Below are 25,203 nucleotides of genomic sequence, written 5' to 3'. Positions count from 1 at the left end.
TTGTTTTTTTCTAATTATGTCAGGAGTATAAAAATATACTTTAAAAAATTTAACTTCCTCTGATTTCCAGTGAAACTTAGCATCTTTCTAGTTGTGCTTCTTCTTTAGTAAATTATTTATTCTAGTCCTTTTTCCTTTAGCATTTGCAATGTTTCAAGACTTTTTTTTTCCTTTGGTTGTCTATTTGATTAGGTATTGTGCATACTTAACCTGTGGACTTTTTTTTCTAACTCAATAGATTTTTCCAGTAAAACACAGAGATAATTTTTCCTAGTTAATAATTAGCAAAAAAATCTGCAGTGTGATCAAATAAAAATCAAACGTGAGGTATATGAGAAATAGGTTAAACAGGTTACTTTTTTACTAATAGTGTCAAAGAATAATATAAAAACTTGATCTTCCTCAGTTACATTACTTTCTTTTGTGAATGTGATTTCTAAAAAAAAAAAAAAAGAAAATGAAACAGTTAAAACTTACAGGTTTTGTTATTTTCTTGTTCTTTTTGACTGAATCCCTAACCCTGTCCACAAAGCCTCAAGATGTAGGTAAGAAATTTACTTGTATCTTAGCTAAGGAATAACTAGTTGGGATAATTTCTTATTTTCTTACCTTGTTTCATTTCCATTTAATTTTTCACCTCTCCCCCCCCCCCCCCCCCGCCATGAGTTTATATATACTGGTCAGATATCCTGAACTAACCTTCCCAGATTTTGTATTTTTGTGGCCATATTACCCAATTTTTAGACAGAGATGGTAGTTATCACACTCGGGAAATGGACACCAGCTTTATGGCAGTATAGAAAGTGTTGCTGAAATATGTAATTTGGATTTGAAAATATTAGTATTGCTTGAAAACGTATATCATGTATGTTAAGAGTGGAACATCAAGTATGAATTGGGATTTTTCAATAATCTTTGGGTGTCCAACATATCTCCCAACTAGGTGATAAACACCTTTAGGGCATGCAGAACACAGCTTCTTCCAACTAACTGTACAGTTTATAAATATCCTCAAGTCTGTACATACCCATAAACCTGGCCAACACAGTGTCAGTTTTCAGGGAAGGGTGACATACTTTTTCTCCCCAAAGGGGAAACATTTTGAACTTCATTTCTTGAGAATATGTGTCTTTTTAAATCCCTGGGGCAAGGAGAAAGGACTTTTTTGTAACTTGCACAAGGGTGCCATAAGCATTGCATTGGCCCTGAAAAATGTGGATTGTGTCTTACTTTCGTCCCCCCTACATACTGTAGGGGGGGACGAGACCAGTCACAGGATTGAAGAATGGTCATTCCTGAGTTCATCTCCTTTGCTCTTTTTAAAGACTTCTTCAAAAATCCTGTTGATTTCTGTCTCTTCAATATCTTCTTCAATATCTTTTGCATCGACGTTTTCTTTTGCATTTCCATTACTCTTAACAAAATTCATGTCTTGCTAATTTCTCAATAGAACAATTACAAAAGTTTTTAATGGGCTCGTGGGTCTTGCTTTTTGTGTGTTGTATCCATTCATTCTCCCATCCATCTAATTTACAAATAGTTCTTGTCACTTTCTATTTGTCAGGTACTGTGTCTATTTCTAATTCTCTGAACATTATATATACTACTACATGGCTGGTATGTCTTAACATATAGAAACGATCATATTAAGCGATACCTCATTGTGGTTTTGATTTGCATTTCCCTGATGATTAGTGCTGTTGAACTTCTTTTTGTATGTCTGTTGGCCACTTGTATGTCTTCTTTCCAAAAATGTCTATTCAGATCCTCTTCCGTTTTTTTTTTTACTTGGATTGAGTTTTGTTTGTTTGTTTGTTTGCTTTTTGGTATTGAGTTGTATAAGTTCTTTATATATTTTGGATAGTAACTCCTTACTGAATATAATATTTGCAAATATTTTCTCCCGTTCAGTAAGTTGCTGTTTATTTTATTGATGGTTTGTGTCTCTGTGGGTCTTTGGTGGTTGCATATAAATTAGACAAAAAATAACAAGTGTTGGTGAGGATGTGGAGAAAAATGAACACTTGTGCACTGTTGGTGGGAATATAAAATGGTGCAGCCACTGTGGAAAACAGTATGGGGGTTCCTCAAAAAATTAGAACTAGAAGTGCCATGAACCAGTAATGCCTCTACTGGGTATTTACCCAATGAAAATGACAACACTTATTTGAAGGATATGTGCCCCTATGTTTATTGCAATAATGGTTATTGGTTATTGGTTATTTGCAATAGCCAACATATAAAAGCAATCCAAGTGTCCATCAATAAATGAATGTATAAAGAAGATGTGGTATAAATACATACAACAGAATGTTACTCAGCCATAAAAAAAATTAATAAGATCTTGCCGTTTGTGACAGCATGGATGGACCTAGAGGGTATTATGCTTTGTGAAATTAGTCAGACTGAGAAAGACAAATACCATATGATTTCACTTATATGTAGAATCTAAAATAGAAAACAAACAAGCAGAAAACCCAGACCCTAAATACAGAAAACAAACTGGTGGTTGTCAAAGGGAAGGTGGGTGAAATAAATAAATGGGATTAAGAAGTGCAAACTCCCAGTTATAAAGTAAATAAACACGTCATGGAGATGACAAGCACAACATAAGGAATACAGTCACTAATATTGCAATAATGTTTTATGGGTGACAGATGGTGACTACATTTATTGTGGTAAACGTTGAGTAGTATATAGAATTGTCTAATCAGTATGCTGTACAACTGAAACGAATACAGCACTGTATGTTAATTATACCTCAATTTAAAAAAAAGACTAATCACATTACTATTCTATATAAACATTTTTGACGGATCTTCATAGCTTCTAACTGAAGCCCAAACTCCTAGGCTTTATATGCAAGACCTCCAAAACACGGATCCAAGTCCTTTCTATCGTAGTTTTTGTTCTTTATGACCCACTCTTTCATGAAAGTAAATTAATTTACTTTCCCCACATATATCTCAGAATCTCTTATCTTTGTAATTTGACTCATCATTTTCTCCACACAGAGAGAAGAGCGTCCTCATTTCACTGCTATGTGCATTTTTTCAGACTCAACTCATGTGCCACTCTTCCTATAATCCTTTTCCGGTTCCTCACCCAGGGATCATAAAGCATTCTTGTCATAGACTTACCCACATTACTTTAGAATATCATGTACATTCTAAACTGGATTATAGTCATGTTCGTAAGTCACGTGCACAGTGAGTACTTAGAAACCTGAGGTCCAGGGGAGATGTCTTAATTATTACTGATTGCCTCATAGTGTCCAGCACAATACCTTGCAAAAGTAAGGACTCTATAAAAATAGGCTATGTGGACAAATGTAAGTGTGTTCCTTGGGAGGGAATCGATGATTTTAGATTGGTCCAGAGATGATCTAAATATCTGTGTCTTGCTAGCATTATAAACTATATTAACTACTAGCACGCTATGATATCTTTTGTTAGGCCCTGTGGAAGCATTACATCACATATCGTTTAACCTTCATATGACTCTTCTAGTCGTACATGATAGATACTTAGCACGGACATGGTGCTTGGATTTGGCATTTGTGGCTGAGGAGCCGTCAATGGCAAATCCGAAGGCTGGACCCAGATTTGAAATTATGTCAAGTCAATTCAACTTAATGGATATGTCTGGAGTACGTAGTAAGCTGTGATAAAGATCTCATATTTGGTTCATATGACTTTTCTCCTTCTTGTGAAGTATGCCAAATTATTTTCTACAATGAGTTTTCCCTTTTATACTTTATAAATGTAGATATCATGCAATTATTTGGTGGGAAAATGTTTAAATACCAGGATACATAATAACCTAAATATTGTTGCTTTTCAGATGATGTCAGTATTACTAAGAAATTTATAGAGGAGAATGTTGGATATATGTGAGTTTCTCTAAACTATTTTTTTAAATTTTATTTATTTATTTTTGAGAGAGACAGAGTGGTGGGGGGGTGAGGAGGGACAGACAGAGAGGGAGACAGAGAAACCCAAGGAGGCTCTGAGTTGTCGGCACAGAACCTGACGCGGGGCTCGAACTTGCAAGTTTTGAAATCACGACCTGAGCTGAAACCAAGAGTCAAACACTTAACCGACTGAACCACCCAGGTGCCCCTCTCTAAATTATTTTTGACGACGATGGTGTTTATCATGATCTGATCTGATATATTTCAGAAATGTCAATGCTTCTCAAAAGTAATTCAATGCAATAGAAAGCCATATTTAAAAAGTAAATACAGTATTACTCACAAAATTCAGATGAGGCAATTGAATTGTCCAAAATTATAAAATTCATGGCCCTCAGACATTGATGATGTCCTGAGACTATTCAGCAAGTTAATGTTTCCACAAGTTTTTGTTGGACAGAAGTGGAGATCCTTCGGGTGATCATTGTGTACCCTGTGGACCGTTACAGCACCATCATCATATTTGCTCAATACATTCAGGAGGCCTCCTTCGAAGAAGCGGAGATGTTGGTAAAAACCATGACAGAATATAGAGATAAATGCTTGGCTGACATGACACTCCCAGAGTGTTCCGAATTAGCTGTAAGTAAATTGTCTGTATTTCTTAAACAAATAAGCCCATTTTTCAAACAGAATTTTTGGCTTGAAATATAAAAAAAAAGAGATGCTCTATGCCCCATTATATTGTTAGTTTAGTTTGCCCGACTTTGGAATTTAGGATAAGGTGTTTTCCTCGCAGAGATGCAATTCTGCACTATGATGCACTTGGCTACGAGATTGCAGCCATGCCATATGTATGTAGGCAAGGGGGGCAACCAATAGTCTGACGAAGTGCACAAAAGTACAGAGGTACCCTCCTTAGCTGCCTCTTTCAATGTATGTTTACCATCACACCCCCTTTTTCTTAGCCTCTGCCAAATAGAGTCACCATCTGCATTTCTGTAAAAAAATTTTTTTTTCAACTTTTTTTTTTTTTTTTGGGGGGGGACAGAGAGAGACAGAGCATGAATGGGGGAGGGGCAGAGAGAGAGGGAGACACAGAATCGGAAACAGGCTCCAGGCTCCGAACCATCGGCCCAGAGCCTGACGCGGAGCTCGAACTCACAGACCGCGAGATCGTGACCTGGCTGAAGTCGGACGCTTAACCGACTGAGCCACCCAGGCGCCCCACCATCTGCATTTCCGGAAGACTATTACTAACAACTACTGCTAATACTTTACCGATACATTCACTCTCCGGCCCTTTCACCTTAAGAGTAAAGGGGAAAAAAAAAAAGCTGTTATATAAGGGAAATGTAGGCAGCAAAGAAGGAGTAAGAGATTAAAGGGCGCCAGGATAAGACAGAGAAAGTTTCCCCAAGTGTGGGATGGCTGTCAAAGGTGTGGGTAAGAATGCTTTGCTAGTAATTTGGGGAAAATTGGACTTTCCTTCGCAAAGGGTGACACTCATTACTCACTGTATTCATTGTGTCATCTCAGAAAGCTGAAAAGCTTTACAATGAATAAAAGATGCCCTTTACTTTTTTGTTGTCCAGAATGATGTTTTACTGGAAAATATATGTGCTTTGGAGGGACTTCCACAAAAGCATAATTTTTCACACTGCTGCAGTAAGGTCGACTTGGAAAAAAAACTTTGTTTCTTCCATCATAAGAAAGCTGATGTAGGATTTCTGCCCCCTCTTCCTACCTTGGATCCTGAAGAGAAATGCCAGACTTATAAAAATAACAGAGAATCTTTTCTGAACAAGTAAGTTTACTTTTAGTAGAAGAATTATCTAATTGAAGAACTATTCTCAGGCAAAGTCCAATACCTCTTCCAAAGGAACATAGCTTGTTTCATTGAGGGATGAATCCATTCAACATGCGTTGTGTGTCAGATTCTGTGTCCAGTGTTCACGGTATAAATATGAACAAGATATGCAACCTACTTTTAAGATTCTTTCAGTAATGATATACATTTTTCAGTGTGGCAAGTCCTAGGACAGAGTGTGTGCGTGGTGCCAATCTGCTACTGGAGGGAATAATCTGGTTTTCCTAAAGGGAAGGTGCAGCTTTTACTGAGGGTAAACATTCAATCAATGGATATCTACCAAAAATGGGTTTTCAATAGTGCAGTAATTGCAGAAGCAGAGGCCTTTTTTTCCTGGAAAGCTGGTGTGCTCATCAAAACTTAAATTATAAGTTTATTTGAACATAAGTAAATAAAATCCCCAAATCTCAAACAGAGTATACACAGGTAATTGCTCTTTGAATGTGGAAGGAAGAGCCGCTGACCATCTGGCAGCCGCAGGAAGGAAGGAAGGACAGCAGCCTTAGTTCAGTGTTCAGGATGAAAACTAACCATCACTCTGATTTTGAAGTTTGAAACTTAATTGATAAAACTTTTATTGGAGACTAGATAATGTTGTTTTATATTGAAGGCTTACCTTCAGTTTTACAACTTGATATTCTTGTCTTTCCCTATCTTTCCATCCCTCATCTACCTCTTTTTTTTCATTTTTATTCTGTTTTTCCCTTTTCCTTTCCTTCTCTTTTTTTCTTTTATAGTTATATATATGAAGTTTCCAGAAGGAACCCCTTTGTTTTTGCCCCTACCCTTCTAACTGTGGCTGCTCGTTTTGAGGAGATGACTAAAACATGTTGTGAAGAACAAGACAAAGCTAACTGCTTTCGAACAAAAGTGAGCATTGCATTTATGTCATTAAAATGGTAAGGGGTGACCCCAAACTGCAGGTCCTCACTTAAAGGTAAATTATAGCAAATGGTTGTTTATCATTTATCAGTCATTTCCTTGCCACTTCCACTGGTTTTTCAACCCTTTGGCCACTGGCTGCTGATTTAAATTTCTTACTACTTGAGACCTTGAAAGACAATTGCCTATTTCCGGGGTCTTTCTTCTGGCATTGTCTTCCATGTAAACTGGAAGGAAGCCCTAGTGAGTGAATATCTAGGGTAAAGGTGTCATTTTATCATCTATCCTGGGCATGTCCTCTTTTGACTACCTATAAAATTTAATCATCCCAATAGAGGTGGACAAGCTCACAGCACACTGCACCACTTACCTTCCCATCAAGTGTAATTCAGTCATCAGGAAGACTGGCCTAACTTTTATAATGTGCCACAAATGCATATTTCTTTTGATATATAAACTTATCAGGATAAAAATCCCATTGATTTTCTGTTTCTGAGCAAATTTTGGAAAATGTGATTGACATGTAGTTAAGAAATAAGAGATTGGTGAGATTTTGCTTTTGCTTCAATAGAATCTTCTCTTTTTCCTTCAGGCAGAACCTGTCATACAATATTTAAAAGCATCATCTTCTTTTCAAAAAAATGTCTGTGGGGCACTTATAAAATTTGGATTGCAAGTCTTAGAATCTATGTGAGTTTTACAATATGTATCTTGTCTTTACTTATATTTTCTCCTCTGTGTCCCATTTTTGTGAAGTTGTTGATGGCTTTTGATTTTTACTCCTCTCCAGGAGTGTTGAGGTGGGTCTCAGTCCACATGGATAGCTCAGAACCAGGACATTAGGTCAGAATGCAAGAAGACCTGGGAGGTGGGGCAACCCCAGAGAGAAAGAAGGTTACTTCTGAGATATTCTTTGGTTAGTTGGAAATCTGAATTGGTCTGGGAGTTCCCAATCAGGGTTTTAAAGCCTTCAAGTGCTTTAGATGTGATGCGTCCATCCATCTTTGACTCTAATGACTAGGAGGCAGCCTTATAAGGATAAATTTTATCTCAAGTGCTCATCCTCACTAATTAGTAATGGTGCTGTTGCATATCTTTAGAAAAATTCTGAGATCTCAAATAGATCAGCAGGAAAGTGTCCTGTGACGGGCTATGCCTGCCATGAGCTCGCCACAGGAAGCGGTGGTCTTTACAAAATGTGTTTTGCTATATAAGTATGGAAGGGGGAATATCTCGCAGAACTTTTTATTCCAGTCCTGGTCCAGAACTCGAAATATCAGCCTCGGGGTTTCCAAGTGATCAAGCAGGCTGTACAACATATACACAGCTATTTGGTAAAGATATCCGTGGAAAAACAAGAGTACTAATTCTTACTGCAGCTATTTATACTGTATCAGCAAAGAATTCTCTCTTATTTTACTTGCTGTTCAAGTTGTTTCCGTGGTTCCTCATTTTTTTTTCCAGAAATGTTGCTATACTTAGTCAAAAATTTCCCAAGATTGAATTTAAGGAACTTACCTCCCTTCTAGAAGATGTTTCTTCCAAGTACGATGGATGCTGTGAAGGGGATGCTGTGCAGTGCATCCGTGGCAGGGTAAGTATTTTCTAAAACCAAGTAAAAATAATGACTGTGGGCAGCCATTTTTAAATTCTGAAGTTGTCCTAGTTTTGTTGTGGCTACTTTACCACAACGAAATCAGAATGTTAATAAATTGTTAAGTAATAACAAAATAAACAACAAAAAAATGATATATCAACAAATAAGGTCAAGTAATTTTTTTTTTTTAATACATGGGATTGACTGTTGTTAGATTACTCAGCAGATTCTATTTATATGGCTAAACATCCTTGACATAAACTTTTGGAATTTAGAATTTGTGAACATTCACTCAAGGTAGACTGAAGTGTTCTTTAATATTGTGACTCTTCTACTCTTAAATACAGAAAACAAACTAAGGGTTGATGTGGGGGGCCAGGGGGTGGGGAAGAGAGGAAAATGGATGATGGGCTTTGAGGAGGGCACTTGTTGGGATGAGCCCTGGGTGTTGTATGTAAGCAATGAACCACGGGAATCTACCCCAAAAAACCAGAGCACACTTCGCACACTGTATGTTAGCCAATTTGACAACAAATTATATATATTAAAAAAATACTTTTCAAAAAAAATATTATAACTCTTCTTTTAGAGATATTAGAAATTAAATAGTAAAACTCAGAGAATGGAAATACCATTGTATTTTTAAGAATGGCTTCCTCTGAGTTTCCTCCAGCTATTTAGGAGAAGTATTTTCAAATAAGTGGATATGTTAATTTGAAATAACTATTACACTATTCTTCAAAGTGATTTTCTAAAAGTCTGGATTTTTAGAATGTATTTACTCGTAAACATATTGACTTAGTTTAAGTTGTTCAGTAAAAGTTTAAGTGCACATAAAAGTAACACAATTTTATTAAAAATAATCCTGCCTTCTTAGTTGAAATGAGACTTTTTCTCAGTGACTTTTAATTAGTTTTACTGTTTTAAACTCACAGTGAAACTGTATGTTAATTAATTAACTTGAATTTTAAAATATAAAGATATATACACTTTATTTCAAGCAGGGACAACAGATGTCCCAAAGAATTATTTTGCTCTTAATCAGACTCCAATTAAAAGCAATCTCACTCACTACTTAGTTTTGTATTGTTTGTTTACGGAAGTATGGGTTTTATAATATTAAATATTATATACTAAATTAGAGTATAATTTAAGAGTTTTCTGTGAAGTATGAAGCTGAAATGAAGAGATCATATTATGTCCTTAATATCCCTTTTTAAAATGCCTTCATGGAGAAATAAGAGGAATTAAATTGTAGTTTATTCAAAACAGAAGTGAATTCCAGACATTAAGAGATGTGCTGTCCAGAACTGTGATGGCTTTCAGTGAGATGTGTAGATGTTTGCAAAGATTGGCTTCCTGGTTCTGTATGGTTTGTTGGAGACATGGTACCAACAACCCCCATTCCATATTTCAATTCAACCCAGAGCTTCATCCCATTCCTCATCCTCAATGTTTGCCAGAAAAAGATCCTGGGCAGAAGGAACAGCTTGAGTAAAGTCAGAGAGACCTGGAATAGCCTGGCATTTTATGGAACTCAGCATAGTACATGTGAAGCTGGAACAGAGAGGAGGAAGAATGTGCAGGCTAACACTGCAGAGTCTGGAGAAGGGATTAGGGACCAGATCAGTTTTAAAAAACTATCCAACTTGGCAGAGCTTGGGTGGCTCAACTCTTGATTTTGGCTTAGGTCATGATCCCAGGGTCTTGGGATTGAGCCCCATGCCTGGCTCTGTGCAAAGCATGGAACCTCCTTAATATTCTGTCTCTCTTTCTTTTCCTCTGCCTCTCTTCCCTGCTTATGCACTCTCTTTCTCTCAAATTAAAAAATAAAAAGCGATTGTCCAACTAATGTGTAAATAAGAAAACTTCACCTTCTCTCTTATTCTCACAATTTCATGTAGGGGTCATAATTGGGATAAAGAGGAGAGACAGTAAGGTTTTCTGTTTTGTACACTATTTGATAATTTGAACAGTTTCCAATTAGTAATAACCATAGGAAAATGATAACAATGAGTAGGAAAGCTTCTTATGTTTGAGAAGTCTTTATCTGGTAGTTGCTACAGTAGTTCATTTACTTGCCATTTTTTCATTCACGTTTTAAATATTTATTGAGTTTCTACTTTGTGTTGGCAATATAGTTTCAGGCCACGAGGGAAGAAAAACATCTAGTATTATAGATATTATAGTCGCATGTCTTTGGTGGCCTTCATTGAAACACAGGTGAACTCTTATGGGAAAGAAACAACATTTAGAATTTAAAATGCCAATATATCACACGAATAAGAGTAAAGTATTTTAAAGATTAATATTTAACAATAAAATGTAAATGTATAACGGAGTCTACTTTCATAATTATCATTTAAAATCTTGAGAAATAAAACTTGCATTCATATGAAAGCTTCATGTGCGCTAAATGAATACAAAATTTAAGTAAATATTATTATCAAATTATCTGATGGAACAACTCCAGATGTCATGCTCATGGTTGGTTTTGCATGCAACCATTTCATTGTGAAGGAAAATCCGGCCCTCAAGAAATTAGTAAAATAAATTAATTTTTCACTCTTATTTTGTACAGAGCAAAGTTATGAGCCATATTTGCTTAAAACAAGATTCCATCTCCAGCAAAATCAAAGAGTGCTGTGAAAAGAAAATACCAGAGCGTGGCGAGTGCATAATTTCCTCAAATAAAGATGACAGACCAAAGGACTTATCTCTAAGAGAAGCAAAATTTACTGAAAGCGAAAATGTGTGTGAAGAACGAGATGCTAATCAAACGAGCTTCATGGCTGAGTAACATAAGTCTATACTGAAATTTATAAGGCAAACAAAAACTTATGATTTGACCTATTTCAGCTAATTTGGGTGGGAGGAATGAGAACCATTGAAATCATTGGGCATCACATAATTTTTAAAAATCCTGGCTACAGATTACAGTATTTTCACATGATTTTAAAAAGATGCAACTGTGTTATTACAGGGATGGCTAACATTTATTGAGTGCTTGATACGTGCCAGACAATGGGCTGACTACTTTATGTAGATTATCTATTTTAATTCTCGTAGCAGTCATGTAAAACCAATACGATTACCCCCATTTTTTTCAGACAAGTAAACTGAGGTACAGAGCAGTTAAATAACTTATTGAAGATTCATAGCTAAAAGCTGGCAGAGTAAGGATTTGACCTGAGGAGATCTGGTCTTAGAAGTTCCAGGCTGAACTGCCATGCTATACCTTTCCATAGCCGTCAAAGGGAAACTAGTGGACGTGGAACCAAAGGGACTAGATTTGAGTCCTGTTGAATCACTAGAACAAGTTAACTTCTTTGTGTTTTACAACATCATATATAAAATTCATGTAAGAATATTCATTCATTCATTCTAAGTTTATTGGTAATGAAATATAATTCAGGGACTATAGTACGTTAGACAGGACTTTTATCCTCGGTAAGCTTTCATCAATAGGGGATGTGATGGGGGAAGAGACAGACTTATAAATAAACGAGTGCAAGACATGCTTTTATTTTCAGTAGCACTACGTAATATGTAATGTGGGCACAGAGGAGGAAGTGGTCGATTGTACCTAAGAAACCTGGGAAGGCTCAGTAGGGAGGAGGTACTTAAAGAAATTTTGGCAATCTAGACAGAAGGGGTAGATCATGGATAAAAGTATAAAACCACTTGGTGCATTTGTGGCTTTGTGTAGGGTATTTGTGGTGAGAGTCGAGGGTAGCGAGAAGTATACGGGGTCAGATCACACAGGCACGCTAAGTAACAAGATGCCACTAAAGGGCTTTCACTGAAGAATAAGGAAGGACAAAATCACTTTTGTTTTTTAGAAACTTCATCTGGAATGAATCCCAGTTTGGGGCTTAGGTGGTTGGGTAAGTAGTTTTCAGATTCAATGAGATGGGAAGTATGGGTTGAAGGTTTTGTGGGAAAGAGAATATGTTTGGATCTGACCGCACTGACTTTGAGCTATCTGTAGAGTAATTAATTAGGAAGGTCACAAGACAATTTTTTTAGCATAGTTGACACACAACTTCTCATTAATTTCAAATGTACAGCATAGTGATTTGACAAGTTTATACGTTACGCTAGGTTCATCACCAAGTGTAGTTACCATCTGACCCCGTATGTCACTGTTACAAGACCAGTGACTATATTCCCTATGCTGAGTCTTTTATTCCCATGACTTATTTATCCCATAACTGGAACTCTGCATCTCCCACTTCCCTTTACTTATCTTGCCCATCACCCCCCCCACCCCTCAGCAGCCATCAGTTTGTCCTGTGTATTTATAGGTCTGATTCTGCTGTTTTTGTTTATTTGCTTGTTTTTAGTGTTGCTTTATTTTTTTTTTCCACTCATACATGGAATCATACAGTATTTGTCTTTTGCAGTCTGACTACTTTAGCATAATACCTTCCAGGCTCATCCATATGGTCTCAAATATCATGAGACAATTTTATATGTGAACCCAGAGCTCTGGAAGATACAGATTATGGAAAACATCAAATTTTAAGTGCTTCTCATCCACTAACCAATTTAATTTTCAGAACAACCCTTTATGGTTAGAACACTTACCATCCTCATCATACAGGTAAGGAGACTGAAGCACAGAAGTGAAGTAACTTGCTCCCAAGTCACACAGATATTACGGGCTGGAGCCAGGACTCAAAGGCGAGCCGTCTGGCTCCAGACTCCTTTTCTTATAAGCACGGTGCTCTATTGCTTCTCATGAGTGTATTAACTCAAATTAAACTTAGCAAAATGATAGAGGTAGTTTCACTTGTCCTGACACATGTGCTCACCAAGTGGAAGCAAGTTTTGCATCATCATCATCATCATCATCATCATCCAACATAGCGTTTGAGGAGAAATCACAGAGCAACAGTGAGCACGCTGAGCCAGAAACAGAGTTGTCAGGAGTAGTCTTTCTGGATGTAAACATTTGGCACAAGACCTCAATGGATCTGCCTCAAGGGTAGGCTTCTAGGAGTTTTTGTTTGCAGCATTTTGGTTGGGTGTTTTTTTAGGTGTGGTTTTATTCCTGGAGAAGGGTCCTGGCTTACATCAGATATTAAAAGGAAGGAGTCCTTGATTCTCTGAAGGTTAAACACTGTTGCTTTAGGATCTGGGAATATATTCCACAAATAAGGTTGAGAAGGTGGATGGAGAAGCAGGAGAGACTATGTCAGAAAGACCAAGATTAATCAAGGAAATCAAAGGCTGCGAAACAGAAAGAGATATAAGGAGTTGCCTGGAATTGAGAAACTTTTCTGAGGTATTGCTCTCACAAAGCATAGAAAGCCATTTTAACTTACTTTGAATGAACAGATAAGATTTTTTTTATGAAGAAGATTGTAAATAGCACAGCTGAGGTGCTTAGAGAAGGTACCCCTCTCCTGCAAAGAGAGTCAACTTGGTTTGGAAAAAGAATGAAGTAGGCATCCTATGAAATATAGGTTCAAATGTTGCACTTCCATTAATAGCAAGGTACTTACCCCATCTGAGACTTTTCCTCAGTTATAAAATAGTACTTATCTTGAGGACTTGGTGAAGTTAAACGAGAAAAGTGTTTCTAGCAGCTAGGAAGCATTTCTTTATCTCTTATGCCCAGAGCTTGATCCAGTGCTAGCACCTACTAAGGGCTTAATAAGTGTTAGCCTCTTTCCTTTCGCTTTCCCATTTCTCCCCAAATCACACTGCCTATCCCCTCGGAGCCTCTCATTGGGGTCACGGAAACCATTGCCAACGACTTAGCGCTAGAGGGGTGTTTACTCCCATATTTGACAAGTGACAGGATGAAGTAATGGGCAAAGCTGTTTCCCAGTCTCTCACCGAGGCGGCCCTGGAGTGGGGAGCAAGCCATATTTCCACCATCTCAAGTTGGAGGTCTGAATGTATTTTCCAACAGAATTCTACCCCGCATGTATTTTCTAAAGTATTGGTGGCATGATACACTATTTCTGATGTTTTATGGATTAAATCATTTTATAATTAACTCTGAATAACTCTAATCCTTCTATTCTCTCAAAGTGAAAACAGTTAGTGGAGAACATGCTACAGAAGAGAATTTTGCAAAATAGATCTCCCGTGGTCAAAATACCCTCTTAAATCACTGCCTGAGCAAACCTGAGGAAGAAGTTAGCATCTGAGAGCAGACTCAGTATTACAAGATCTGACTAGCTTAAAAGATGGCAGGATTTGGTATTTTGTTTTTTCTCTAAGTTCTAATGTTCAAATTATTTTACACATCACAGGTTTCTCTATGAATACTCAAGGAGACATCCGGAACTGTCTACACCAGAGCTTTTAAGAATCGCTGGCGTGTACGAGGATCTTCTGAAAGAGTGTTGTCACACAGAAAACCCTCCAGACTGTTACCGCCACGCGGTAGGTTCTACTGTTCTGGGCTCACAGAACTAAACAAAACAAAGCCAAACAATGAACACTTCAAAACTGAATCAAGGGGCGCCTGGGTGGCGCAGTCGGTTAAGCGGCCGACTTCAGCCAGGTCATGATCTCGCGGTCCGTGAGTTTGAGCCCCGCGTCGGGCTCTGTGCTGACAGCTCGGAGCCTGGAGCCTGTTTCCGATTCTGTGTCTCCCTCTCTCTGCCCCTCCCCCGTTCATGCTCTGTCTCTCTCTGTCCCAAAAATAAATAAAAAACGTTGAAAAAAAAATTAAAAAAAAAAAAAAAACCAAAAAACTGAATCAAAGTTTTACTCTAGTTTAGGAGTAGAAATGTGCTTGACCAATCTGAGTCTACTTTAATTTTTTTTTTTTAATGTTTATTTTTTTTTTGAGAGACAGAGAGAAACAGAGCACAAGCAGGGGGAGGGGCAGAGAGAGGGAGACACAGAATCCAAAGCAGGCTCCAGGCTCTGAGCTGTCAGCAGAGAGCCTGTCGCAGGGCTTGAACTCATGAACTGTGAGATTATGACCTGAGTCGAAGTCAGACACTTAACCAACTGAGCCACCCAGGCACCCCATCTGAGTCTACTTTAAATTCAGTGAAGGACGATCATTGGGAAGATTGACATCGTGTTAGGTTTCTGCACAACGCTTTGAACTACTAATTCTGGGTATTAATGCAAAAAAGATCTTCCCATTAAATATTTTACACTTATATCTTTATTTATGTATTCTGCATTTTATTAAGCCATATTGGATTTTTTTATGATTGTAAAAGTAATAAATGATTATTGACGATTATTAGGAAAATCCCCAAAGTTACAAAGACAAAATATAAAAACTGTGATACTGTCACTGAGAAATAGCTATAATTAGCATTTTCTTTCATCTTTTCTATGCAAACATGCATATATGTGTGTGCACATTTAAAAATAAGATTGGTGGGGCGCCTGGGTGGCGCAGTCGGTTAAGCGTCCGACTTCAGCCAGGTCACGATCTCGCGGTCCGTGAGTTCGAGCCCCGCGTCGGGCTCTGGGCTGATGGCTCGGAGCCTGGAGCCTGTTTCCGATTCTGTGTCTCCCTCTCTCTCTGCCCCTCCCCCGTTCATGCTCTGTCTCTCTCTGTCCCAAAAATAAATAAAAAATGTTGAAAAAATAAATAAATAAAAAAATAAAAATAAGATTGGAGGGGCGCCTGGGTGGCTCAGTCGGTTAAGCTTCCGACTTCGGCTCAGGTCATGATCTCCCGGTCCGTGGGTTCGAGCCCCGCGTAGGGCTCTGCTGACCCTCAGAGCCTGGAGCCTGTTTGCGGATACTGTGTCTCCCTCTCTCTCAGCCCCTCCCCTGTTCACGCTCTGTCTCTCTCTGTCTTAAAAATAAACACACGCAAAAAAAAAAAAAAAAAAAAAAAAATTAAAAAAAAAAGATTGGAATAGTACTTTCTTAAGAAATGTTTGCATCTAGGGCACCTGGGTAGCTCAGTCGTTTGAGCGTCCAACTTCAGCTCAGGTCATGATCTTGGGGTTCATGAGTTCAAGCCCCACTTGGGGATCCCTGCTGTCAGCCTGTCAGCACAGACCCTACTTCGGATCCTCTGTCCTGCTCTCTCTGCCCCTCCCCCACTTGCGCTCTCCCCAAAAAATAAATACATTTTTTAAAAAAGAAAAATATTTGTGCCTATTTTTTAGTTACTATCACAGCAAATTTGTTAGGTCATTAAATGGACTTCAAAATATACTTTATTTTAAATGATGGAATTTCATCATAGTAATTTATTCAACTGTCCTCCTACCATGTAGTGGACGTTTTAAACATTTGACTAGGTTTTAAATTTTGTAAGTGCCCCTGAAGTGAATATATCATTTCATTCATCTTTATTAATATTTATGACTCTTGTCTTAAGTTAGATTATCGGAAGGGAAATTATTAGGTCAAAGTATATAGACTTAAAAAAAAATGCATTTGATCCAAACGGTCAAGTTACTTTCTAGAAAGTTTTATCAGCATACAGTCCTACAACAGTGCTTGACAATACTCACTTCACCCCCTCCCCGCCAATCTCCCAAACCCTCATTGTCACCATCATTGCATATGGAAATTAACTTTGCTAGATTAAAAAAAATAGTGACTGTGTTTTAAGCATTTATTTGATTTTTAAATGAAATTAAGTCTTTCCCATCTGATTTTAGCTATTGCAGTTATAAATTTCTTGTGAACAAGTTATTCGATCCACTGGTGTGTAGTTTTCTGTCTGGCCACTCAGTAGATATCTAATTTTATGCTGCACGAGATAGAGTTTGTCAAATATTTGAAGACAATTGTTGGAGTTTTAAAGTTCCAATTCTAAATGATGAAAAGGAGGGTACAAAATAAAGATAAATGTGATGTAAAATGTTCTGTAGCCACACTCACTAGCTGGGTCATTCTAAGGCAAGTCATTTGACTTCATAAGAGGCTAATTTCCTTTATGTAAAAATGAGAGCTTGCTCTGGCCAGTTGAAAGTGATAATCAGTTACGCTCATTGTCAACATAAGATCTGAATTATACTTTGTAAACTGGGAAGCTCTAAAAAATGTACATGATGACGAAAAATTTGCAGATTTCAAATTTTAGCGTAAACCATATCTGTGTTTATAGCTGAGAAGATTTCAGTACTGACACACATGGATTAAAAAAAAAACTACTCTCAATTTAGTGAGCAATGAGTGGTAATGATAGTTTGAAAATACTATGCAAATAAAAAAAGCTATTTGTCAAGTTGACATGAAGCTTGTGTTTACATTTTAGATAAAATGTTCCTGAATATGATTGTTCTTAATTTTAGGAACACAGATTCAACGAGACAACTGAGAAAAGCCTCAAGATAGTACAACGAGAATGTGAACGTTCCCAGAATTTGGGGAAAGAGGACTTGAAATACTAGTAAGTTGCTTGCTTACAAGTAAGTTGGCACTTGTGACCAGGATAAAATAAAGAGTGACACAAAGTTTTAAAAATTCAACTCAGTCTTTCAGTTATAGCAAGTTCATAAACTGGGAAAGAATAAAAACACAAAAGTCAAGAATGCATATTGAGCTGTCATAGTAAGACTTTACCAAGAATGACGCTAGAAGTTAAAGAAATGCAGGATTCTATGGGGCGCCTGGGTGGCTCAGTCCATCAAGTGTCCAACTTTGGCTCAGGTCATGATCTCGCAGTTCACGGGTGTAAGTCCAGGGTTGGGCTCTGTGCTGACAGCTCAGAGCCTGGAGCCTGCTTGGGATTCTGTGTCTCCCTCTTTCTCTCTCTCTGTCTCTCCCCTGCTCACACTCTGTTTTTCTCTCTCTCTCTCAAAAATAAATAAATATTACAAAAAAATTTTTTTTTAAAATACAGGATTCTAAAAAATTGATCCTGTAATACTTTAGTTTTTGCTTGGTCTTGCTTTTCTCAATCCCAAAATAGAATCTCTGGATTCTGACCTATTTGGGAGGGCAGGAGAGACAGCGAACTTCAGATTGTTACAATTTCCCAGGCAAAGATGGTTTGCCCAGAATTTGAGGCCACCTTACCAAGTTTACAGAAATAATTCTGGTTTTGCTTAACATTTTAATATTTATTTTTTTAGTGTTCTTGTTAGTATTTGTGAGCAATACACAGTTTATTCTGGATTTTCTGAACTAATTACCAGACTAATATAGTGTGCATTTAAACCAAGTATCTTCAAATCAAAACAGTTTAAAACATACGATTTCACTGTCGCTTCAGTGAAGAGAAGTCAAACTCAGCCCATTAAAGATATTAGTTTCCTTCATCTCTGATTACCCTTTCCAACATATATCTGTTAAATTCTCCCTTTAAAATGTTTACTAATCATGCAGATTTCAAGCACTATTTTACACACTAGCCAAAGTATTTGCTTCCAGGGAGCTCCTATACCCACAGGTAAGACAGGATGGGCAAATCTGAGACTTTCTGAGAATACCATGAAATTATAAGGAAGCCAAAAATGCAGAGTGTGGGAAAAGAGGGAGTAAAGAGACAGTTACCTATCATTTTATGGGAGAGCTGTGGTTCACATTGCCCTTACATTGGTTGTCCCTAGACTTGAACAGTTAGGGTTTCAAGTAGCTAGACAAGGGAAAACGGGTATTCGGTTTTGTTTAGAACCAATTAGACAACTGTTCTTTCAGCTACCTTATCAAACTCACAAAGATAGCCCCCCAGCTCTCCACTGAAGAACTGACCTTTCTTGGCAAGGAAATGGTGACAGCTTTGACCACCTGCTGCACACTGAGTGAAGAGTTTGCCTGCGTTGATAATTTGGTAAGCGTGGCACGTGTACCTAATTATTCCTAAAAAAGAAAAACAAAAGGAAGAAAAGAAATCTGCTGTACTAATTGATTTATAGCCATTAGGCTGTTATCTACCTTTCTTCATTGTTTCAACATTGTTAAGCAAGGAATGTCAAAGTTCTTTGGGGAGGCTCACTGCATCACAATCCTAAGAAGCAAGAGAATGTTTTAAATATTTTCTTGGGGTTCTCCAAATCATCTCTCTTACTTCTTCTTATTACTAATTTCTTATGTGTAATTTGTTAGGGCAAAAGGCAGGAATAATGACATTGTTTCAGAACAATATAAGCAGCTTTATAATTTTAAGTAAAGTTACAAATTCAGTCTTGCCCCACAGTGTCGGTAAGAGACTTGATGCTTCCTGCCCAATCACAACTTGGGTGTATCTCTTTAGGGTTGGGATGGAGACTACTCTGGGGAACATCCGAGGAAGAGCATAAATCTAAGGGCCACAGTGTTTGGCTGTCATTTTCAGTTGGCTGTTTTGCAGCTCTTTGTTCACAATTACAGATTTGTATATATGCTAACAAGAAATTTACCTATAGGCATTTGAATTACAATGGCTTGAAACTTTATCATAATGCGAGCTTCTACTTTGCTTCGTGTGTAGTGTTATGTTTATAAGTGCATGGGTTTTTCTGAGTACAGTTAATAATCACCTTAGGACAATCTAATGATTTATCTAACCATATTTCAAAACTAAGTTTTAAAGTTATATTTGAATTTCATCATTCATTGGCACAGATGGATTTAGTTCTTGGAGAGTTATGTGGAATAAATGAAAATCGGAACATCAACCCTGATGTGGACCACTGTTGCAAAACCAACTTTGCCTTCAGAAGGTCCTGCTTTGAAGGCTTGGAAGCTGATAAAGCATATGTGCCTCCATCTACCTTTCAAGGTTTATTTACCTTTCACACAGACTTATGTCAGGCTCATAAGGAGGAGCTCCAGAGAAAGAAAGACAGGTATAAGCATTCTCTTCCATTCATCTTTTCTTCAGCCTGAAGGCACATAATGTATTAATGGGAAGGTGTACTATTAATGCATATGTGATTTTGGTGTTATAATCCTATTCCTTGCCTCAAATTGTCCAATCTCTCCCATTCAGAAAAACACTGGAGCATATTTATTGCCATTGCTTATAAGTCAAAACCTAGCTAGTGTTTTCTTTTTCTAGACTTGGAGTGTCTAATACACTATGATTTGCAAAGGTGAGTTAGGGCAGCCAGCATAAAAGCTCATGGGCAAGTTCATAATGAACTGGACTTTCTGGAGGGAATGGCATAGATGTTTGCCTCGAGAATCTTGCTTAATGTTTGAAAAAAGGAGAGGCCCAAAAGGGACAAGAGTGTTAGTTTTGTTTTCTCGCACAATGTTATAAATGCTAAAGAATAAAGTTTTTTCGGGGAGGGGGAAGGAATTAGGTAGTGTCTCTATCAAGTTGAGTGGAAACAGCATTCGGCTACTGAGAAAGAGGGAATGGAGGTTGTTTTGAGAACGGATTTTCTAGAAAGATCAAAAGTAATCACGTAATCTACAATTCTGTGCATAATGAAGACATAATATATGTTTAGATTTGATATCATTTTGTTTATAATTACATAACCTTCCAAAGAATGTTACCATGAAATCCATCCCATAAGTTGAGCGGGAAAGTTTCAGAAAATCCCTTCAAAGTGAAATATCTTAACTTCTTATATTCATCCAAATCAAGACCCCCAAGACATGTGATACTGTGACAAGCATTTAGGAGAAGGAGAGCTTAAGAAAGAAATCTTTAATGAATTCTATTTGTCATCTTTGGGTCACAGGTTTCTTGTCAATGTAGTGAAGCTAAAGCCTGAGCTTCCAGATGCGGAGCTGCGGTCATTGCTTACAGATTTCACTAATGTGGTGGTCAAGTGTTGCCAAGCAGAAGGGCCTGAAGCCTGCTTTAATGAAGAGGTAGTCCTATTTCTTTTCCATTGAAATTCAGCTGGTATTCGTGGTCAAATAAAATAAAATGGAACTCCCAATGGGACCTTGCTTCCTCTGTCTCTGAGGCCTGAGGGCACTGTTCCCGCAAGGCTAACATGCAGATGTCTCTGTGGAAGGACTTTGGCACTGTCTCCTTGGTGACAACATGGTGTAAGAAAAGATGTCAGGAGAACCTGGGTTCTAATTCCAGTAGTCCTGGTCATGTAACTTAAACCAAACCGTAGTTCATCATCTATAAATGAGGATGGTAATAATTATCCTTGAATTTATACCATTGGCCCTTACTCTTCAGTTTTCCATCACGCATCAGCTAAACAAGACAAATAGCCAAACTGACTTGCAAAGGAAATCATCATCAGCTCTGAAGGGAGGGGAGCAGTAAGGGTATTAGTATGTGAATTCTCTGAGGGGGTGGCTGTCCCACCTTCCTGGGACCCCTTATCCCAGGGACCCCTCCACTGGCAATACATGTGTGTGAAGTGAGGAGCTGGGGGGTGAATGTAGTGAGGGGGAAGAGAGTAGAAGTGCTCCTTGCTCGTCCTCCCTCTAGTGACTGGAGTCTCTCACCAACTTGCTGTGTTCCAGGATTCTCAGGTACCTGTGAATACCAGCCCCAATGGATGGCTGCTTAGAAGTGTCTCTTCACAGACTTCCAACTTCCTTTCTATTTCTTTCCCGGCAATTCCCACTTCACCCTAGACTCACAATTCACGCGCGCACACACAGCTGGCTTCACTTGTGCCCTTCCTGCATCCTCACAGACACGGACTCACACGCAGCTTTCGACAGCCCTCTACTTTGTCCAAATGGGTGCTTAGTCTGTGGGAATGTTGTGTGTGTGCGCGGTTCAAATCGTTAGCTTAAAAAATACGTTTAACCTAATCAGAGGTTCTCAACAGCTGGCATTTACTTGAGTGAGTGTGTACATGGAGGCCATGGAAAGGGAGGGATGAATTCACTGGCAGTTCATAAAAGGCACTTGAAGAAACGGTGTTCATTGTCTCCCTGTACAGCATGGGACAGCTTTCGTTTTCCTTTTCAAAATTCAAGGGGACATGCTTCTCCAAACTTAAATAATAATGTCTTAAATTTTTCTATGTGTTTTTGTTTCTTTTTCCCACCTCTCAGGGCCCCAAAGTGGCAGCCAAATGCTAGGCTGCTTGAGAAATACAAAGTAAAACCCGCCAAAGGTAATACCTGCTTATTTCAGTCAAATGCCAAATGTATTTGTAGCCGGTTTGGTCCACCGGGGCTTCTCCCTTCTCATGCTTCAGTGTCTATTTCTGGTTCGTCCCATGTGCCTTGGACCTCAAACCCCACCTTCATCCTCTAACGTCTCTCTGGGTGTGTTTGTGGTAGCACCTTCTCTCACTGTTCAAGCTTTCTGAGTAGCCTTTCTTTTTTCTCTTCCGCCTTTTTCCCACCGCAATCTGCTGTCTGGACCAGAACAGAGAGGCGATTGAAACTCTGAATATTGACAAGAGGAGGGGTTAGGATGGGCAGACAGGGCTCAGAGAGAGAAAGAGAGAGAGAGAGAGAGAAAGAGAGAGAGAGAGAGAGAGAAGGTGGGGGACGGGCAGAGAGATAGGCAGAGAGAGAGAGGATCCCAAGCAGGCTCCACACTGTCAGTGCAGGGCCTGATGTGGGGCTCAAACTCACAAACCGTGAGATCATGGCCTGAGCTGAAATCAAGAGTCTGAGGCTTACCTGACTGAGCCACCCAGACGCCCCCTCAGTAAACCCGTTCTACGAGTCTTACTGCCAACAGCATGTACATAAATGCAAAGCGATATATTTGTGATTTCACAAAGATATGTAAAGAATGCCCTCTCCTCCACAGTTTATGTAAGACTCATACACAAACTTCAGGAACAAAATGATGTTCAAGTGTCAGGGAAGAGAGACCTGGACCACCACCACAGAAAGTAGGTTTGGATTTACAAGAAGCACAACATAGTTACCACGCACAGTTTATTTATTTATTTATTAAAAAAAATTGTTAATGTTTGTTTATTTTTGCGAGACAGAGAGTCACAGCACGAGCTGGGTAGGGGCACAGAGAGAGGGAGACACAGACACCGAAGCAGGCCCCAGGCTCTGAGCTGTCAGCACAGAGCCCGGCGCGGGGCTCAAACTCACAGACCGCGAGATCATGACCTGAGTCGAAGTTGGATGCTTAACTGCCTGAGCCACCCGGGTGCTCTACCGTGCACAGGACTTCCCATCGCCCAAGTTACACTATTTCACATTCTTGTGCCGCATAAGATGCTATTTTTTCTTCCCAGGTTGTGGGGAAAAGAGGAAACCGACTTGACCTGCTTCCTATCCGTCCTGTGGTGGATTTTACTTTCTGAGAAGAACACAGTGAAACGATTCTTCTGTAACCTTTACCTGAAATCATGTTATTGTAGCAAGCAATAAACAACAAAATCATCAAGTTATTTCTCAAAGACTGATGTTATGTGTCAACTTGATAACAAAATTAAACAATCAAGATTCACTCATTCCCTCAGAATCTTTGGCTCAATGGTACATAGCTCCAAGGGACATGGGGCTCCAAGACAGCAATGGTGTGGACAGAATCCTCACAGATGCTGTTCTTGCTGCTCCTGGGAGAGAAATGGGGAGCCGAGGGCAGGAAGCATTGCTGTTGCTGTCGCCCATACTACCAGCTTGGCACTGAATGTTTTCAGTGTAGCCAACATTGTCCTGAGTACTTTTCATGCATTATCTCATTTAATGCTAACAATTCTATGCAGGAGATATCATTTTAATTCCCACTTTACAAATAGGCAACTTGAGTCTCAGGGGGATAAACGAATCTGTTCAATGTCATACAACTGGTAACTGGCAGAACCAAGGTTTGAATCTGAGTCCTCCGATCCCAGAACTATATTTTGTACACAGTACCTCCTAGGTGTGGCCATGTTGAATGACAAACAAAATCTGTTATTCATAGAGGGAGGAGCACCCATGATCCTTGACAATGGCTCTTTTCTCCTGCTATTCCAAGCCATAATCGCTGTGAATGCTGGAGATGTAAATGCTTGTCAGTCATGTCTCAGGAGAGCGTGGTGGGAATAGAGAGGAGATGAAGGTTGGTCATGGGCTCAGGGCCTGACTGTTCTCTAAACTTTTAATGTTGTTAGTGTTTCAGTGTCTGAAATTGAAGATGATGACCATTTAGTAGGTAATACATGAGAACAGTCACAGAATTTTTTTGGCATAGCATTTGCAATGAAGTCTTGGGATTTTGATTTATTTCACCAACAAATAGTTATTAGTCTCCCACTGTGGATACAAATATGAGCCAATTAGAGATGGTTCCCCATGGCAGGGGAGACGGATAGTAAATAAGCAATCACATATGATGTCATAGGGATAGAAAAAGTCCTCTGCTGTGGGAGCACATTGCACAGGCACTCAATCTAAGTGAGAAGGGGTGGTCATCAAATGCTTTCTGCCATTAACTTGCTGTATGGCCTCAGATAAGTTCCCTACATTCCAAGACCTCCATTTCTTTGTGTCATGTGGGAGAATATTCTCCACATCACAAAGGCTTTAGAGAAATGTATTAAATTACTGTATAAAGTACCCAACACGATGGCCAGCAGATAATAGATGTTTATTTTGTAACGTTATTTTGTCCTTTTGCCATTTTCCAAACACTTCCATTTACTAATGAGGAGAGCGGGAAGAAAGTTTTACTCAGATAATGGATAATAAGTTTAGCAAACAGAAGTGAATCAGAGCACAGTTAGCTAATTCAATTTTGTACCTAACAGTGGATTCCTCTATGTGTCCAATACTGTGCTAAACACGGCAGATATGAAACCAGAGATCCAGGAACTTGCTGTCATCACAAGACTCTATAATCACAGAGAGTATTGTCAAAGAACTCTCTACTGATACGCCAGAGAACACACTAGTAAAAAGCAGGTAAACAGTGTGATGTGAGGAAAGGAGGGAAAGGAAAGAGGATGGTTTCTTCAAAAGATATATTTTACCTAGAGAGGAGAGGATGTGGAATGAGGGCAACTCACACTTACTCTGTATTGCTCAGACAGAACTCACACCAGTGAATAGAACATACCAGCACTCAGCACATGAAGAATTTACTAGGACTAGAGATGTTGTTCCTCAGCGGGATAAGACTCACGATACAATAATTAGTGCCAAGGTTGCATGTGCATGAGCAACCCCCAC

The 25,203-nt window shown here is 38.7% G+C and overlaps 1 protein-coding gene across 1 annotated transcript; it reads left to right on the top strand.

Annotated features, from left to right (window-relative positions):
- Nucleotides 1–410: 410 nt before the first annotated feature.
- On the top strand, nucleotides 411–23,438 carry AFM (afamin). The gene is made up of 15 exons (XM_058722301.1): nucleotides 411–545; nucleotides 3,844–3,892; nucleotides 4,423–4,555; nucleotides 5,509–5,720; nucleotides 6,521–6,653; nucleotides 7,258–7,355; nucleotides 8,130–8,259; nucleotides 10,844–11,058; nucleotides 14,532–14,664; nucleotides 17,508–17,605; nucleotides 18,856–18,988; nucleotides 19,762–19,985; nucleotides 20,832–20,964; nucleotides 22,126–22,187; nucleotides 23,283–23,438. Exons 1-14 carry the CDS (start codon nucleotides 458–460, stop codon nucleotides 22,150–22,152), a joined length of 1,806 nt encoding a protein of 601 aa, XP_058578284.1. The 5' UTR covers nucleotides 411–457; the 3' UTR covers nucleotides 22,153–22,187; nucleotides 23,283–23,438.
- The last annotated feature ends 1,765 nt before the right edge of the window (nucleotides 23,439–25,203 follow it).

The sequence above is a fragment of the Neofelis nebulosa genome, chromosome 3, assembly GCF_028018385.1.
Source record: "Neofelis nebulosa isolate mNeoNeb1 chromosome 3, mNeoNeb1.pri, whole genome shotgun sequence".
NCBI lineage: Eukaryota > Metazoa > Chordata > Mammalia > Carnivora > Felidae > Neofelis > Neofelis nebulosa.
This window is presented reverse-complemented; position numbering and strand designations above follow the sequence as displayed.